Source organism: Elaeis guineensis, chromosome 2 (genome assembly GCF_000442705.2).
Source record: "Elaeis guineensis isolate ETL-2024a chromosome 2, EG11, whole genome shotgun sequence".
NCBI lineage: Eukaryota > Viridiplantae > Streptophyta > Magnoliopsida > Arecales > Arecaceae > Elaeis > Elaeis guineensis.
Window position 1 is genome coordinate 118,440,790 of NC_025994.2, and position 18,486 is coordinate 118,459,275.

The window sequence follows — 18,486 nt, forward strand, 5'->3', positions numbered from 1 at the left end:
AAAAATATATATATAGCACATATTTTTCACATCCTTAAAAGAAATGTTATTTAGCGATCTCTCTCCGTCAGCTGGTCTTATCACAAAAACACATCTTCGCTGACGTTGATGAAGCATCGGAGAATATAAAAAACACAAAAAAAAAAAAAAAAGTAATAAAAAGACAAAAAGTTTAAAGTTAGGTGCTTGGATTTTGTATCATTTTGCATCCTACGTTTAGTGCCCACTCAACTGGCAATTGCCCACCGACGGCCACCATGGTCCCCTTTACCTGTTTCCAGACCCAACTCAAACACTAACTCATATCTCGCTTTACCCATCCAAACAAAAGTCTCCACTCCTAGCTGGATCCCCGTGCTACGGAAGCCGATAGGCCGGCCATCTGACTCGACCCGCACCCACGCCTCGCTTTGTGACGTCAACTCTTGTCTCGCCTGCAGTATGTGACCGAAAAGCCGTTCTCGCCCATGTTCGATCATGGATTCATGGACACAGACGGCATGCACTGTGTGCATCTCTTCATCCTCTATAAAACCCCTCGTCTTTGGCCTCCGATATGCCAACTTTCTTGCGTGAATGAATGCTCTTCTCTTGGTCTCATCTCCTCCCATCCTTGCTGTTGAAATTTTGTGGCACATCGATCCAAGCCCAAAACTTTGGGGTGTATATGTCTTGTTTGCTTCGGAATAGCCTTTCTCGCTCTTGTCGATATCTGGTGGAGTCTACCAAGTCAAACTGGATCACTACTGCAAGTGGGAAACTTCTTTCGGCAGCTTCACTTAAATATTCTCCAACCTTCCATTGTCGTCTTCTTCTTTCTTTCGCTCTTTCTTTCCATGTTACGGTGTTCCAGAGGCCGCTGTGATTTGTGGAAGCAGCCCTTGGTCAACTTTCAGATCCTGAAGTCAGATGGTACGTGAATTGGCTTTTGAAGGCTTACTGCATTAATTGTTGTCATCGTTGTAACTTCCTGTTTTTTCTTCGTTCAACTTAGTACTTTTTTGAAACTGCAAACGTTTTGCACATTTTTCTTGGTATCATTTTGGAATCTTTTACCGGGCACTCCAACAGTCGTTGTAGCTGTGTAATCAAGGACTAAGTATTCGTTGTAACAGTAATATTATATCAAATTTATAATAAATTAATCAAAAATTATAAATTAATAAAATAGTATAAAATATCATCATAAAAATAATAAAATATATAATAATTAATAAAATATAAATATTTTTATTGATTTGTTATAAATTTGACGTAATACTACCATTGTAATGAATATATACCTGCAATTAAAAGCCATGGTTATATATTGGCGACCATATACAATTCTGGCAGTAGAATCGGTCCTGTATTTGAATTAAGTGCGGTTCTCTGATATATTTTATGAGTAATCTTGTTTAAGGTGGTGGCGGTGGTTTCGAGAAGCAGCGTACATCTCGGGATGTGTCTGCTAGAGCCACGATAAGATGTTACCTTCTTCTATAATTTATTCATCTATATGCTTGAAATTGAAGGCATAGGTTATGTGGAGAACCTAGTTATCTAAGAATGATCCTTATTTGTAGCTTGAGTATTGTTCGACGGTTGTGTTTTGTCCACGCAATAACATTCGTCTTATGGCTTAAGAAAAGAATAGAAAAATATCTTTCAGGTGTATTTCGCTTTTAGCACTGCTTTTCCATGCTCACACTGCAAATATATATATGAGTGTTAGACATGATAGATGACAACCAGCTTGCAGAAAAAACTTGTGTCTTCCATATTAAGTTGGGATCCCGTATATAGTTTCAGCTCTATGTTTATCTAATATTGTGTGCTTCCGAAATCAATTTGTGAAGTCAATGAACCAATTTCTCAAGGAACGAAAGGATTTAAGTGTTCTGACACTCAAGGTGATTTTAAATGTATTTCTAAAAGAACAAATAGAATAAGGACATATTTGATTCGCGGGAAAAAAAATTTTTCTCAGAAAGTAACTTTCGAGAAAGTTACGTTTAGGAAAGTTACTTCCTACGAATAGGATTTTGGTATGTTTGGTTGGCCGTGAGAGGTGACTTATTGTAGAGTAGCTTATGTTTGGTTAAGCATTCATTTTTCTGAAAAAAATTATATAAAATATCTATTATACCCCTAGTAGATATAAAGCCATACATTTTTGCTCCTAAACTTTATATAAATATAAATATTATATTTATATTAATATAAATATAATATTAATATAAGATCTTAATAATTTATTATATTAATATAATACTGGCATATATTAATATTAAATTAATATAATATTAATATTTAATATAATAAATTTATTAATATAGATATAAATATAATATTAAAAATAATATTATATTAATAAAAATATTATATTAGTATAAATATTAAAATATAATAAATATTATAATATTGATATTGATATTAATATTATATTCATATAAATATTAGGATAATATTAATATAATATTATATCACTATTTAATATTTTATCCTAATCATTCATTGATATTTTGAAAACTCTTGGCCGTTGATCTCAAAAGGATATTTTGAGAAAAAAAAAATATCACCACTTTCCATTTGCCAAAATTCATCTTTTATGGATTTTCACTTTCTGTGAAATTTTTTTTTTCATTCTCTCTTCTCTTAAAACTCCAATCAAATAAGAAGCCCCTCTTCATTTTTCAGAAACTGGCTCTTCTCCCTTTCACTTCTTATCAATCAAACGAGTCCTAAAAAAACAATGTTGCGACAATATTAGCATGCACTACGTGAATAGTTGTGCATTAACCCCATAAATAAGATCTTGTTCTTTCCTGCTTCTCTTTAGGTAACCCTTCCATCATTCTTCTACTGATAGTTAGTTAGGCATTGTCCAACTTTTTTTTATGAAAAGATTACTACTTATATTGTGCAATTTCTATGCAATTTTAAATGTGCTTCACAAATAAGAACAGGCCAAGAAAAGCCTTTGATGCATGTGCATGACTTCTCAATTCATTCACGTCAACCTCTAGTCATCAATGCCTGCCGGCATGTTAGACTAGTAAAAGGGTGTGAAATTAGGTGTTGCCAGAGGGGGTACGAGAAAGCTGCATGCTACGGAAAAGATCAAAAAAAAAGAAAAGAAGAAGAAGAAGAAGAAGAAGAAGAAAAAGTAGGCAGACGGTTGGCATCGGCTTTGCCTCTGTAAATATAGGGATCATAATGAGTATTCATCTCTCACCATGATGAAGATTAAAAGAGTGTTCTCCCTATAAGAGTGACTGCTAGATGTATCTACGCTGGATCTCATTTGAAAGTATCATATTTTTTTCAAGCCAATTTATCTATTTCATCTAAGGCAATGCTGAACTCCTATAGCCGCTACCAAACAAGAGTCCCCTTCACAGCACTGCTCTCCATAGATTTAGTAAAAATCTTGCAACGTCATCAGACGATTATCTTAATAATTGAAATATCGTTCATGTTGATGGAGATTGGAAAGAGTAAACGCAGCACATGCTCCCCAACTTACCAAGGGACATGCTTATTGGACTCTTTATGTGATTCCACATGTACCTCTACTGATGTGGCACTCTTCAACTTGCCCACACCCAAAGGGTCCTACTTGCTAGGTTATTCAAGGTAGAGCCTTGACAAATAGCAAATAGATACGTTGGAAGAGTTAAAACTGGAGTTCCATAAGTTGAGTCCTTCTAGCAGTGGTAGCCATTTGGTTTTAATTAATTTTGCTTACCTGAGCTGTGGGCTTCGTGGAAGAACCGTAATGGCATAGCCTGCCTATAAATGCAATGAGGGAGGGCATGTTGGTGGTGTCTCCAAAGTAAAGGGGTGGCTCCAGCCTCGTCGTTTATTCCATGTGTTATTCTGTGTCTCTTGGAACTCTTTGCTCTTGGTTCCTGAGAATTAACACTGAGAAACCCAGGAATAACAAGCTTGTCAAAGGGCTCTGACTCCAGAGGCTACAGCGTTGGATATTCGAGATAGAACTAATTCTCCTCCAAAAAGGTAAGAGTTGGAACTTCGCTTCTTAGAAGTCTTCATTGATATATTTTAGAGATCTTGGAATAAGTATATTCTGACCATGCTTGAAATAAGGCTTCAAATTTTTTTTCCTTGTAACCTAGATATCTGTTATATTAGGCTTAGGATATCCAAGCCAAGGCTGGTATCCAGGGGTGCACCGAGGAAAAAAAAAAAAAAAACAGGTTGAACCATGGATTCAATCCGTATCAATTTTTTCAATTTGGTTTATACCATTTTTATAAGTTTGATTTGGTTTCGCTTTAAGAAAATCTTAAACCGAAAAAATTCAGTTTGATTCTGACTTGGATTTTCAAAAAAACCAATTCAAACTATCCTGACCGAATTTGACTTGTTCCATTTATATTTATATATAAATTACATCTACATAAATTTTTATATATTTTTTTTATATATAATGGATTATCAATCTGATAAATCGAATGAAATTTTTTGGATCCATTTCATTTCATTTTTTTTTTTTTTTTTGGTGGATGAATGATTTGATTTCAGTTTCGATTTCAAAAAATTAATTTAAATCAACCCGATTTCGAATTTGGCTCCGAATTGGTCCGACATGGTTGTTGCGCATCCCTACCGGCATCGGGCACCGAGCGGGGACAGGTAAGCTGGTTCTCCAGCTGCATCAAAGTTCGTGCGGTTTAGGGATGGATGGCGTCGATGGATGCACGGTAAAAAAAAAAGAGCAATTTTTTCCCTTACCACGTGTGCGTTTTAAAATATCGCTGCGTAGCTCAAGTCAAAGTGTTGGGTTGTCGGTACGAGGACGGACTTGTTCGTCAAATTTCCCCGTGGTTCCGGTCGTCCTAAGGATACCACGACAATAATAATAATAGTTATAAAATATTGAACACGAAATTGGAAAAATCCAGCTGTTTTGTCCGACGACATGGTTGTTGGGGTTGTATCTTTCGGGCGAAAGAAGATTCACCAACCTTCGGGCGAATGCACCGTTGAATGACCTACTGATCGCTGTAAGCTCTGTGCGGTAGCCGATCCAACGGTGTATTCGCGCGAAGGAAAGTGATTCGTTCTCTCGTGCAAAAGATACAACCCCTGTCCTTTAAATATTTCTTCCGTAAACGAGCAGTACGAGGGCTGTCGGGCGATGGAGCTGTTCGTGCGTCAGCAGCTAGAGTTTGACGGAAGCTGGTTTGAGCGCTCCCGATTTTTTTTTTGCCCCCCACCCGTATGCGGTAAAGAATTCAGCTCAGATGATAGTTTAAGCTCAAACATAAGTAAATGAAATTGTTTTTGTATTTATTTATTGAAAACGTACATGTATGACTGTCACGTCAGACTCGTCCGGTGAAGCTATCGGCCATTGACCGGAAAATAGAAGATGGAATCTACCCAATGGAACAGGTACAGTGTACCTTGACTTTTGTATGCAGGAAAGTATAATTTAATATAAAAAATAAATTTTAATTATCATATTAAAAATTTAATTTAATATTTATTTTGATAAGAAAACAAATATGTGTTCGCAAACAAGTTAGCTGCTCATCTGGGCATGAGCTCACCGAGATGCTCACTCCGGCGCGCTTAACTTACGGCGCCAGAACTGGGCTTTTATCTTTTCTCACCCCACATACTTAATTCCCTGGTCTCCTACCCCAAGAATAATAATAATAAAAAAAAAGAAGAAAGAGTCCCATCTCTCCAAGAAATTAAGCGGAGGGCGATGGCGACAGGTAGTAGAAGTCCGGCGACGGTTCCGGAGACACCACCTTTTGCGGTATCGCCGTCCATCGCGGAAGTCACATCCGTCCACGTTGTGACCGGCGGCAGATGACAGTCAGTCTTGGTGTCCCTTATCTTCTTCTCTTCTTGGCTGCGTAGTGGAATGAACGTCCTCTCAATCTTCTCTTGCTACAGTTCTTATTTAAGTCTAAGAGGAGGGTTGCCCTCATTGTGCTTCTCTCAGCTATCCGAGCAAAACAGAGAGACAAAAGGGAACTTTAATTGTCTGACATAACGTCGCAACGGAGACCATTTCAGGTATTTAGCTGATGGTCTGAGATGTGTTTGTTGTAAGGTTTCTCTGTTTCTCCTCGATCAGTATGTGATGATTGATATGTCGTTGTTTTGATTTTTTCTATGGTTTGTTATTGGTAAGTAATATTTGGCGTTGGTGATAGAAAGTACTGTCAATATAACCAGTGGTGGAAAAGGTAACGGAGACCCAATCATGTTGGTAACCATACTCGAGGTAGGTAATGGATTTAAACTTCTTCGGTTAGCAGGGCAAATTCTGGTTTTGGTTGAACGTGTAGACAAGCTTCATGTAAGTTGGAAAAAGGAATCATGCAGGGAAAAGAAAAAAGAATGGAAAAATGATATGAACAATAATGATGAAATCTTTTGGCATCGCGATGGATGCTCATAGTTGCGTTAAAAAGGAAAATATATATATATATATATATATATATATATATATATATATATTATATTATATATATTTTTTTTTTTTTTATTTTTATTTTTTTTTCTGTGATGAATAGCTTGGGATGGTTTAAATATTTTATGATTCTGTGCTTGTTTTGTATGGTGGACGTAGTTTATCTTCCATTGTGTATGTGGGGTGGTTTTTTTTATTATTATTTTTCATTTTCTTTCCCGATGGAAACAGAGAATTCTGTGCAGTTTCTATGATTTATACTTTATTGTTAGCTCTCGTAGTAAATTAACCGCATCTGATTTTGTTTATAATACCCGAATCTGAACGGAATTCCAAGTGATTATGTTTTTGATTGTGTTCATTTCCTGTTGTTCTTGCATATTATTATCATTAGTAATATCAATTCCAATTTATATTTAAAAGGAAAATAGTGAAGAAGAAAAAAAATATTTCAAGATTTTTCTCATTGGAGCTGCACCATATAACTCCAATTGTGCGTATGATACAGGAATTGTCACACCAAATGGAGAACAAGGATCTCCAAGTCCAGCTTTCAACCAAGCAAGGTTTTCCAGAAGAACTTCCATCTCTTTTGAAGTGTATTACCTCCCAAACAATTGCTGGTTTTGACAGTGTTGAGTGTGGTGGGATGAATTATCAAACTCAGTTGGTTACCATTCCTAATCCTCAAGAAGATGCAACTGCTGGCAAAGTAAGTTATATATCTTCCTCTTTGTTTTGATTTGCAAGGTTCTAATTCCAAGAAACAAAGAAAAAAGCCTTAAGCCATTCCTTTAGTACGTTCAAGATATCTTCCTTAGCCTGAAAGAAATGTGCTTTCCTTCTTTTATGATTGTCACTAGGAGTCCATGATTTTTTATAATACTTCATGGAATGGCTTAAGTTTTTTATTTTTCTTTCCCTGGTGTGCATGGGAACGTGCAGCGTGCGGTGAGAGAATCCGCTCTTATTTTTTATCTGTTTCTCGTGTTCTTTTCTGATCTCTAACATCTTCTTGAATTCTTTCTGATGCTTTGCTGAATTAATAATTCTTCTAAATCAATCCCCAAACCCAGCTTCATGAATTATTCACCTTCAGCAGCATGTCAAGAATAATCTGTGTAATTAAGTTCCTTTTTTTTTTCACTTAAATACTTTCTTCTGTCTATGTAGATGCACATGCATATTCAAATACACAAAAGTTTGATAGAGAAGGGATGTAGTCTGTATGCATAATTGATGATGAGTAATCATGTAAGCCATTGTGCGAGGACCTCCACAACTGCCTTCATTTGAGTAGCTGCTGATTCCAGGCATGTTGCTCTGTCTAGATGAAGGTAAAGGATGCATCACCTAGTAATTGTGGATTTGTAACCAAAATAGTAACAAATATTTCTCCCTCAAGAGGTTTAGCTTGAATAGTTCACTAGTATCTGTCTCAAGTTTTCTGACTAATTGCTTGACATGATGTCTGATCTTTCATCTCAAGTAGCTTCCATTGGAATTATATGGGCGCCGATATGCTGCAAGGTTGGCATTTTTTTTGAGCATGTTTATAACTGAAAATGCTTTTGCTTGTGTAATTATACGGTAGTTTAAGGATTGGATCATTCAATTCGTGTTTATATGTTTCAATTCAGGGATTGGAAGCTGCTGAGCTTCATGGCCAGGTGAATGTTATTTTTGGGCCTCCACCATCTTCACCAGTTGAGGCAACTGATTGCCATGAGCCGCATGCTATTTCTGTCAGCATGCCAGCTTCTCCTTCTGGACTTCATATTGTGCAAGCTAAAAAAGTCTTATTCATTGACAAAGCTGGACCAACTGCCATTGATGGGCAACCAAATCAACCTTCTGACTCTGATTCCATCAACTCACGGCAACCACAACAGGGGAAGTTTCATTCTCAACCCATATCAGCAGGGAATTCATGTGGCAAGCCAACAGAGGGAAAAGTTAGTGATCCATTTGAGAGTCAGTTGAGGATACCCAGAAATGATAGTCAGAGGGACAAACGGTTTGATCCATTCAAGACATGGTCTGGAAAGCTTGAAAGGCAATTATCAAATTTACGTGGAAAGCCACAGGAACCAGATTTGGAAGCTGCTAATGATTGCCATAGTGCCGAAAATGAGACCGTGCCTGCTGTTGATCGCTACTTCGATGCCTTAGAAGGACCTGAATTAGACACTTTAAGGGTATGAAGTCTGTTGGCTATAGAATATACTGCTGCTTCTATTGTTTCTCTATTAGATGTCTGTTCCATATGTGCCAGGATTTCACCGTTAGCAATATATATCTTCCAAAAAACAATCACTGTAGGTTATAAGAAACCATCTCGTATTGCATAATGTCTGAATCTAAACATTTTTCAAGATAATGGGATATGCTAGCATGTTGAAGTTGTTAGATATCATTATATTGCAGCATTATTCATCACTTTTCACTTACTGCAGGCAACAGAGGTGTCGGTTCTTCCTGAAGACAAGAAGTGGCCTTTCCTTCTTCGTTTCCCAATTTCTTCTTTTGGTATGTGCCTTGGTGTGAGCAGCCAAGCTATCTTGTGGAAGACCTTAGCCATATCTCCATCTATGAGTTTCCTACATGTAAGCTTGACTGTCAACCTCGTACTCTGGTGCATCTCTCTTGCACTGATGGCAACTATATTCCTCATTTACTTTTTGAAAATCATCTTCTTCTTTGAAGCGGTTCGAAGGGAATACCATCACCCAATCCGTGTCAATTTCTTCTTTGCTCCTTGGATAGCTTGTCTTTTCTTGGTACTTGGTCTCCCACCATCAGTTACAGTTAATGTTCATGCTGCTATCTGGTATGTTCTAATGGCTCCTATCTTTTGCCTTGAGCTCAAAATTTATGGTCAATGGATGTCTGGGGGCCAACGAAGGCTCTCAAAGGTGGCAAATCCATCAAACCATTTATCAATCGTGGGAAACTTTGTGGGTGCATTGCTCGGCGCATCAATGGGACTTAAAGAAGGGCCTATTTTCTTTTTTGCTGTTGGATTAGCTCACTATACAGTACTTTTCGTAACTCTGTACCAGAGGCTTCCTACAAATGCAACACTCCCGAAGGAGCTTCATCCAGTATTTTTCTTATTTGTAGCAGCACCCAGTGTTGCTTGCATGGCGTGGGCAAAGATTCATGGGGACTTTGACTATGGGTCAAGGATAGCTTACTTCATTGCCATGTTCCTCTATGCTTCTCTGGTTAGTCTCACGTTGTGCATTCCTTGTGACGCATGCATGTCAGTGCATTATTATTTTCCTTTAGAATTATGTTGGTTCATTTGCAGTAAAAAGCTTAATATGGAATGACTATACATTATCCCTTCTGATTAAGATCAGAATTAGGTTTTAAAGGATTTAAATGAAGTTCATTTTAACTTTAAGACTAAATATGTGGAGTCTTTAACCATGATTCTGGGCCATGGCTTGGGAATTATGTAGCAGACAATGCTTTATGCTTTGGTTCCACTAGTCCAAAAGACAAATTATTCTTAATAAATCTGCATAGCAAGCCAATGCATTTGTCGAAATTATTAGTATTGATTTCTTTGAAGATTGTTATCTAACTGTTTTGCTTATCATCTTGTGTATATGCAGGCCGTGCGAATTAATTTTTTCCGAGGTTTCAGGTATCTCTCTCTCTCTCTCTCTCTTAAGAATTTGCTTTGGTTTTTTACTGCCTTCTATCCTCTATTTTGTGGTTTCTTACATTCTTTTGTTTCATTAGGTTCTCACTGGCATGGTGGGCATATACGTTTCCAATGACCGGTGCTGCAGTTGCAACCATCAAGTACTCAATGGAAGTGACAAATGTATTAACTCAGTCACTTTCTGTTGGGCTCTCCGCAATCTCTACCTTCACAGTAACAGCTCTGCTGGTGTCCACCATTATTCATGCTTTTATCCTCCATGACCTCTTTCCCAATGACATCTCTATTGCTATCACACAGAAGAGACCAAAGTTCAGTAAGAAGCTTGCACATCTGAGGTCAGCAAGCTCAGACATGAAAGACATAGAAGCATCTCTTCCCAAAAACAATCCAGAGCTAGAGCTTTGAATTTTTTGGCATATTCACACTTTCGGTGCATTATGTTCTGTCGGATCCTTATCTGCCACAAGTGAATTAAAGATCTGAAAAAATGTTCTGCTACTCTGTTATATGAACCATGTGCAGATAATCTGGAGATGAAGACAGTATCATGAGCACTCTGTATAGGATAGAATTTGTTCATTAAAGAAGTGTGTTTATTTGTTGGTTCAAGTAAGTCTTATAGTCGGCTCCTGTCATTGTATGACTTTGGTAAATTAGTCAATGTATGTTCTCTAAGTCTATGGAGAAACGTATGAACTTTTCTCCACCATCTGTCCTTGGTTGGTGGGCGTTCATTTGTTGTCTATTATTGAAGAGTTGAACTTTATCATCAGACATCGTCAAGGCCGTGTGAGTTAATCGCATGATGTATCATCTACTAGAATTACATGAAATTTATTCATTATTCCTTCTTTAGTTGAATCCCCTTTTCAAGATTTCTGGTTCGTTCTGGGAGTTATAATTTGTCCCAAAAAACCGGCTTATATTGTATTTGCATCATGAATATAATGCTATGATCTTAAATTTGTTTGATGCCTTCACGAATGGCTTGGGTTGAAATTCAGAGGAGAATTCTCACAACGTCAATTGAGATGGCATAGCAGTTTGGATGGTAGAATCGCCTTGAAATCAATGGGTATTTGGATATTGCTGCACGGCTCTTGGTGTGATTGAAGATATTTCTCTTATTGTCGTCATATGATTTCTTTGAATGTTATGTACGTCAGGTATGTTTGGCTATTGCTGCACGGCACTTGGTATGATATAAGATATTTCTCTTACTGCTGTCATATAGTTTCGGTTTGAATGTTGTGCTATACAACCTAAAGATTTATGTAATCTTCTTGCTGGTTTGTTTCGTTTAAGGCTCAATTCTAATTTACCGTTCATCTACTCAAAATGAAAATTACTGTAAACAAAACATAAGCTGCATCCAATTGGTTACAGGCTCGCAATTTGTTGATATGCACAATCTACTAATGATCTTTCAGTGACTTCTTGTTTGCATATAGCCAGGACTACAACATGTTGTGCAACCTTCATATGATTACTTTTTCAATTGATGTAACATGATCGATCAACAACACTGGAAAAACACCATGAATCATCCTTCCAATGTTTCAAGTATGCTCTAAATTAATACAAAATTTCAGTGACCATCTGAATGTTATGATACAGTGTCATCTTTTGTAGAACATGGATGACAATTGACATCAAAACTCATAACTTTACTCCTGCTTTCAAATGTGATGCTGAGATCCGAACTCCCGGCCGAAAGTGCGAAACAAGCGTTCTTGGTCTGCAGAGCATGAGAAAGCCACTCATTCTCAAAGGTAAGACAGAAAATATGAGAGGTGCTTGAGCAATGCCTGGTATCAGTGCTGGAAGGGAACAAACTGGTGAAAAAACATTAGGAGGCAAAGTGGAGAGTAGGAACACATCTTTTATTGTCTTTGCTCCCCTTTTCCTCATCCTCCCATGTGACCCTTTTGTTCCCAACTTCAACCACATCTCCTACCAGCCTCTAGTTGTGGACCTTATGTCAAAGCTCCTAATGAATGTTCTCATCATTTTCGGGCGACAATGAACCGGTTGGAAGACTACAGTGCGGTTCACTGTCAACCTCAGACATTGGATTGAGGACATGGTAATGACCTTTTGTTCTGAAAGTTGGGACCATGAGACCACTCATCTTGATTCTTATTAGGCTAGCCCAGCCTGATCCAGACTCGCATGTAGTTGGGGACCCCTTCACCTCCACAGTCATCCTTTCTGCCTTTTGTATTCACATCTCAATTCTATTTGCCTTTATATGGAAATTTATGTGGCAAAATACTCTGTTTTTATTTTTATTTTTTGCAAAGCAACTCATTATTATTATTGGTGTAGACATGATCTATTCTGGAATTTACTGTGCTGTATCTCCGCCCTTATGACTGTCATAGGAACAATTGTGTTAAACTGCATTATGTATATATTTCCATTACAAATACTCATGCATCTATGACCAAATATATGCATTGTTTATGGGCATAAGAATCCAGCAAGGTCTATGATGAATTGTTTTTCGTGCACATATTCTTTTCGCAAAGGTGATTTTTTTAGAGAACATCAAAATAGTGGATTGTTCTGCAAAATCACAATTTTGTTAGCAAAATAGCTTTGTACATTCTTCTTCATTGATGATCATCACAGCTTGGAGCCACTGTCTTAATCCCATCAAGAACCTATAGGAGTCATTTCACTATAAAGATCTAATCTTTGAAATGTTTCTCCCAGACATGTGAACTAATTTGTGTTTCTCTTCTGAATTTGTGGTTGGTGCCTCTCTCTCCTTTTTTTTGGTTGTTATCTGTCACGAGCCCTGCAGGGGTGGCATCAAACAAATTTGTTGCTTTCTTACAATGAAGAATGAGACAGCAGCTCGGATTAGTTTAAAGCCAATGATAGCTAAAGCAGCAATATATCTTCTGTTTTCCCAGTGTATGCATGGTTGAAGACAGGAGGAACATTTCAAACCCTTGGGCCCAAACCAATGAACATGATACAAATGAGAATAAAAGGCTTACCCCCTACGGTCCACATAAACAAGGACACACTAATCTTATACCATTAAACTTGACCAGCAACCCAAAATTAACCAGTAGCTGGCCCATTATCATGCTTAAAATGGTCATTTTGAGGGATATTAGTCATCACTGTAGATTGAGATAAATACAAAATTTCAACGAGATGAGCTTTAGTCATACATAACTCATGAATGATCATTCAAAGACAGAATCAAAAAAATATGCGCCAATCATGAACTACAATAAGAAAGAACAGAATAGCTATAAAATATTCCTGATTTTGTACCCCAGTGATATAAATCACATTAATCCATTCATCCTATTGATCCTAGCCTCTAGTCTTATAACTGTTGGCTAGATTTTTGTGATCCGGTCTTCCACTATATACTGTAACTTGATGTGGAATTCACTAGATTGAGCATCCTATGGATCCTCTGGTAACCATTTAAAACATCTTTAAAAAGCCCTCTATGATCTCTAGCCTGTCAATAGAGTGCTATAGAATTTTGTATGGAAATTCTTTGTAACATATATCAGATTCTCAGTTCTTCAGGGTTTTGTATAAAGGTCCACTCACAAATAGTAATAGCCAAAGCACAGAGACAGAGAGAGATAGATATCCATACTATCACTGGAAATTTTCTTAAGAATAAAAACAAGAAGCTTTGGTCCCTCAATAGCTCATCATCTACAAACCCTTTTAGCTAACCAACATTGTAGGAAGCACAAGCGACAAACATACGCATGCAGCAGGTGATATCCAGCAGAGATTCTTCTTTTCTCAGCATCCGCTTAGGCGGCCTTCTTCTGTAATGGTCCCTGTTATACGAGAAACCAAATCCCATAAGAAAGAAGCAATCTATAATTAAGGAAAACAAATATGCACGATACTACTAAGTTTTAAGCATGATCTCATCAAGCTAACAGTCTCAAAGACTCACCAAACGAATTTTTGCAATGGAGAACGGCATCATTTATAGCATTCTGAGTTCCCATATCAAACGTTCTCCTGCCATGACAATACTTGAAGCTCGATAAAGCATCGCTGGTCCTCGAGGATGCTCCGATCGATTCGACGCGGCTTCGACTCGAGCCTGCCCTCCTGATCAATTTCAATCCCTTGAACTTCCTGTAGAGAGGCATTAGAAAACTCAAGTACCTTTGGATGAACTTCTTTGAGGACTTCGTGCAGCCCCCCAAGAAATGTAGCTTGGCGTTGCTGCCTCTGGAGAACATGCTCTTGGATGATCTCGAGGATGATGAAGTCGGCACTCCTTGCACCGGACCACAAAGTGATGAAGAATTCAAAGCAACAGGACTACTTGGGACGGTGTAGAAGTAGCGAGAACCGAACCGGTTGCTCCCAGAGAGCAGTGACTTGGATGAATCTAGTGAGAGAGATCTGATCAAAACCGAGTTCATGGAGGAGTTGGAGGCGATTTCGTTTTTTCGTGAGGTGATGAGATGGAGTGGCAGAAGCAGGCCATCGGAGAAGATCTGGTCGGCGTGGACGAGGGCTGGAGATTGGGAGCTTGGGAGAGTGAAGTCGAAGTCAAGGGAGTCGTCCTTCCAACGCATGGAGATCAGCTTAGGGTCCATCTCGATGAAGGAGCCACCGTCCTGGGTGTCGAGAGAGAAGCGAAGGCCATCATCAAGAGAGTCGAAAGAGGGGTTAAGGTTCAGCAGCCAGCTATAGGAGAAGCTGTCCATGGAGAGCTGGTGCTGTGAGGGCTCCATGGGAGCTACAATGCCAAGGTTTGGAGGTGGTGGTGTCATGTGAACGGAATGATATACTAGGAGGGGAGAGAGGAAGAAATATCACGCTATGATGGGTCGGTACAAAGATGCCGCCATCCAATGACATGTCGATCTATCTAATGACCATGATGCCCCACTCTTAAATGCAAATGTGGAAGATTTAGAATTTAGATTTATTTTCTCAATCTGATTTAATCAATTTTTTTTATTATATATTTAATTTTATATTGATCATACATTGGATAGATATTCGATCTTTTAATACTTTCCGACTAATTTATTTAAATAAATTTATGAATTATTTTAAATAGTAATATAGCAAGCTGGGCCAGATGCATTTGGAGATGCCGCATGGGATTATGTATTAATGATGCATGATGTTTATGGTTGGATATGTAGTTTTTGTGAATGAATTTTGAATTGTTCAAATATTCAGTAATTAATCTAATAGTTATTTAATATATAATCAAAAATTTTTATGAGTCAATTATTTTTTATCTATAATTTTTATTAATATATTTGTTGGACTTATTTATTATATTTATATTATTTATATTATTTTTTTTATTTTTTAATTTAAATATTTTAATTTATTTAAATTATTAAAAAAATTAAATTAATTATTGTATTTTTTTATTACTACGATAATGATGATAACTGTGATAAAGATGGTGGCAAGAATCGTAGCAAAAATTATTTTTATTGAAGAAAAAAAAAAAAAAAAAGGATGGAAACTGTCTGCCGTCTTTCCTTTTATGAGACATGGTAACAATAATTGATCAAGGACTCCAGAAATATATGCTATAGGAGATGGTTTTTGGGTTAAAAGAAGGAGGATGTTTTCCTTACGTAATGTGTCCTGTGCAATTTTCTGTGAAGAAGCCCAACTTTTGATAAGCTTCTGTTGTGGGAATTGTGTGGGATGCTTTAATTTTTTTTAATTTAGGAGGACGTAGACAGCAACAACAAGAAAAAAGATCTGAAAAATCCTTCATTTCACTGATAAAATTAAAAATGAGGATGATTATGACATGTAGCTTTTCTGTGTTACAAAATGTAGCATGGTCAACTTTCATGAATAAATGAAATGGTCATAAATCATATGCTATGCCGCTGCCAGAATTTATCTAGAAATATTCACTTCAAAAGATTAAGGTCCAGAAACACTTTCATGGGATAAAAATAATCAATGATTGGAGACCGATAACCATTTCCAACTACTAAGATTCATTCAAGCTTTGCCCTTGATATGCTTATTTGGATTGATCAAAAGAAACAAAGAAGGGAATTTTAGGTCCATCATTGTACTCCACATAGGTCTTTTGAAAGCTTGTGTTAAATACAGCCATCTTTTGGACAAGATTCTTGAGATATGCTTAAACTAATCGACCAAGCTTAGATTTATTAATCTATATCAATGATTTTGGTGGGTAGAATAGAGTTCTTTTATACCCATGGACTCACTATTGATGCTAATGTCTTAACCACTAGTACAAAAGGCTCAACACAAAACAGTTGTATATATTTTGATATTTTATTCCAACCATACCTTAAAAATACCACCATATCCTAATCTTAAGTTTAGAAAAATTTCAATGAGCTATTCTCTTGCACTTGCTTCTCCTTACTGAAATAATATTGAAGGGAAATAGTACATGAGACATGGATATATGTGTCAAGTAGCAACACGAGATATCATATAGATATCTTTAAGTAGGCCCATCGAGGAGTTTCTATTGATTTCATTTGGTTGTAAAGAGGAGGACGGCAGCCATCTTGATTCGCTGCCTTTTTCTTTCTACTTTAGTATTAGACAAGTTCATACTAAAAAATTTGCTCCTCAAATATACTAGGTTGGATATAATATTAGATGAAGAAGCATGCTTCGATTTCCAAGTAGTGTTCATTCTGGCTTGGAAACAAGCTTTTTATCTTACCATAAAACACTATACGGACAAGCACATCTAGAGAAATGAATGCAGAAGAGAGGGGCAAACAATAGTGCAAGATACAGTGCAAGTGTGCATCTAACCCTACAATGATTGTGCTTCATGAAAATCTTACATATTTATATAGAATCAAAAAATTTGCATAACATCTGGATAGTCACTATCAATAAAGTCCCAAATTTTTATAAATAGTATCGGAGCATATCTATTCATAGACCACAGGTGTATAATGATTTTATTTGATTAGATGTGAATCCTTATTTGGATGAGGATGTGCTTCCATTTGGATGAGGATATGGAACCTTATTTGGATGGATCCAAAAAAACATTATATTTCATTTCCATAAATTTCTTTCATTTTATATTTGATATACTAAACAAGATGCAAAAATATCCTCGGAAACCAAATAAACCTACTCTTTTTGTACTCTAAAGAGAAGAAGATTATTCTTTTTTGCTGACAATAAAAAAAAAGATTATCAATTATTATTATTTTTTTGAGAAGAAGATCATTAATATTAAAATGCATGCCGACTAAGATGACCACTTTTTTTTTTTGTCTGATGAAAGACTAAGATGACCACTTAAGTCATATGACTGTCCTTGAAGATAGAGACATGTTCCTGCCGTCTCTGCATCACGTTGTAATTGCCCATTTGGAATGCGCTGAGACCCTTATTGTCGATTTTGGGAAATTTATCATGCTTAAACGCGACCATGCTGTCCATACCACGTCAACTTTGAATCCTGTTTTATCAAAAAAAAAAAAAAGGAAAAACTTTGAATACTGTTGCTTAGGCGAGTAGAATAACTCAGCTCAACTAGAAACGTCTATGAAAGCTTAAACAATTTCCCCTAAAAATTTGTGTATGGCCGGCTCTCCAACATTAACAGGTAAAAGAAAGGGGACGAGGCGGAAAAAAGGGAATCAAATGGCTTACCTGAGATTCCATGAACCTCGCTGCAGTGTTAGAAAATAATCGTTGATTTCAGCTATGGACAGGCGATTTGAGCTCTCTCTCCTTGCTGCCGAGGGTTAGAAATGAGCATGCTGTGCTGCGATGCCATGGCGTGACCGGTCCATTTAGCTTTAATGTTGCGGCAGCTGCTGTCATCTCTGCACATTGGGCTGAGTTATCTTAGGAGAAGTTATATCCTACTATAGGTGGCAATTTATGATTGGACCCTCCATCGGATCCACAAATGTTCCACTTCAAGCATATTTGGATTTGAAGACATAAACGGATTTGCATCATAAACCCGTTTATTAAATATATTGGATTTAGATTTAAATCTTTGATCTGCTAATCTGTTTTGACCTATTTGATAATTGGATCGACCATTATCCAACTCACTTAACCTATTTAAAACATATTCAACCTATTTACATTTGTTTAACTTGTTTCTTACTTATTTAATCCGATTTGTTAACTTGTTTAACCTATTTAATCTAACTTAACTAGTTTACTAAATGGATCATGTGGATTAGATCGAATTATCTATTTAATAAACAAATCAGGTTTAGATCTAAATTTTTGATCTTTTTAATAAATGGATCAAGTTCGAATTGACAAAGTTTTGACTTATCTTGCATCTGACCCAACCTATATTTAATCCTATTCAATCTGATTACCATCTCTATATCCTACACCT

At 36.8% G+C, this 18,486-nt stretch overlaps 2 protein-coding genes across 9 annotated transcripts; one reads left to right on the forward strand and one right to left on the reverse strand.

The window, feature by feature from the left end:
• The first annotated feature begins 555 nt into the window (after positions 1 to 555).
• On the forward strand, positions 556 to 10,979 carry LOC105041757 (S-type anion channel SLAH2-like). Of its 8 annotated transcripts, none has more exons than XM_073253008.1 (6): positions 556 to 912; positions 6,948 to 7,151; positions 8,080 to 8,637; positions 8,896 to 9,666; positions 10,063 to 10,094; positions 10,193 to 10,979. In XM_073253008.1, the coding sequence occupies exons 1-6, from the start codon at positions 910 to 912 to the stop codon at positions 10,521 to 10,523; spliced, it is 1,899 nt and encodes a 632-aa protein (XP_073109109.1). In that variant the 5' UTR covers positions 556 to 909; the 3' UTR covers positions 10,524 to 10,979. The 8 variants fall into 8 exon arrangements, with proteins under 8 accessions (XP_073109109.1, XP_073109111.1, XP_073109110.1 ...); XM_073253010.1 differs by lacking the exon at positions 556 to 912 and adding an exon at positions 3,819 to 4,002; XM_073253009.1 differs by lacking the exon at positions 556 to 912 and adding an exon at positions 5,597 to 6,039.
• Positions 10,980 to 11,631: 652 nt separating this feature from the next.
• On the reverse strand, positions 11,632 to 14,950 carry LOC140855852 (probable membrane-associated kinase regulator 6). The gene is made up of 2 exons (XM_073253015.1): positions 14,068 to 14,950; positions 11,632 to 13,945 (listed from the first exon to the last, which is right to left on the reverse strand). Exons 1-2 carry the CDS (start codon positions 14,900 to 14,902, stop codon positions 13,908 to 13,910), a joined length of 873 nt encoding a protein of 290 aa, XP_073109116.1. The 5' UTR covers positions 14,903 to 14,950; the 3' UTR covers positions 11,632 to 13,907.
• Positions 14,951 to 18,486: the final 3,536 nt, after the last annotated feature.

What these genes read in the sequence shown, in the direction of transcription:
- LOC140855852 (XM_073253015.1), bottom strand. Translation starts at nt 14,902, where the DNA reads ATGACACCACCACCTCCAAACCTTGGCATTGTAGCTCCCATGGAGCCC. An exon ending in CCATTGCAAAAATTCGTTTG is followed by an intron (nt 13,946 to 14,067) that starts GTGAGTCTTTGA and finishes CTCGTATAACAG; the next exon opens with GGACCATTACAGAAGAAGGC.
- LOC105041757 (XM_073253007.1), top strand. Translation starts at nt 6,230, where the DNA reads ATGTTGGTAACCATACTCGAG. An exon ending in TGTTGGTAACCATACTCGAG is followed by an intron (nt 6,251 to 6,947) that starts GTAGGTAATGGA and finishes CGTATGATACAG; the next exon opens with GAATTGTCACACCAAATGGA. An exon ending in TGTTCCTCTATGCTTCTCTG is followed by an intron (nt 9,667 to 10,062) that starts GTTAGTCTCACG and finishes GTGTATATGCAG; the next exon opens with GCCGTGCGAATTAATTTTTT.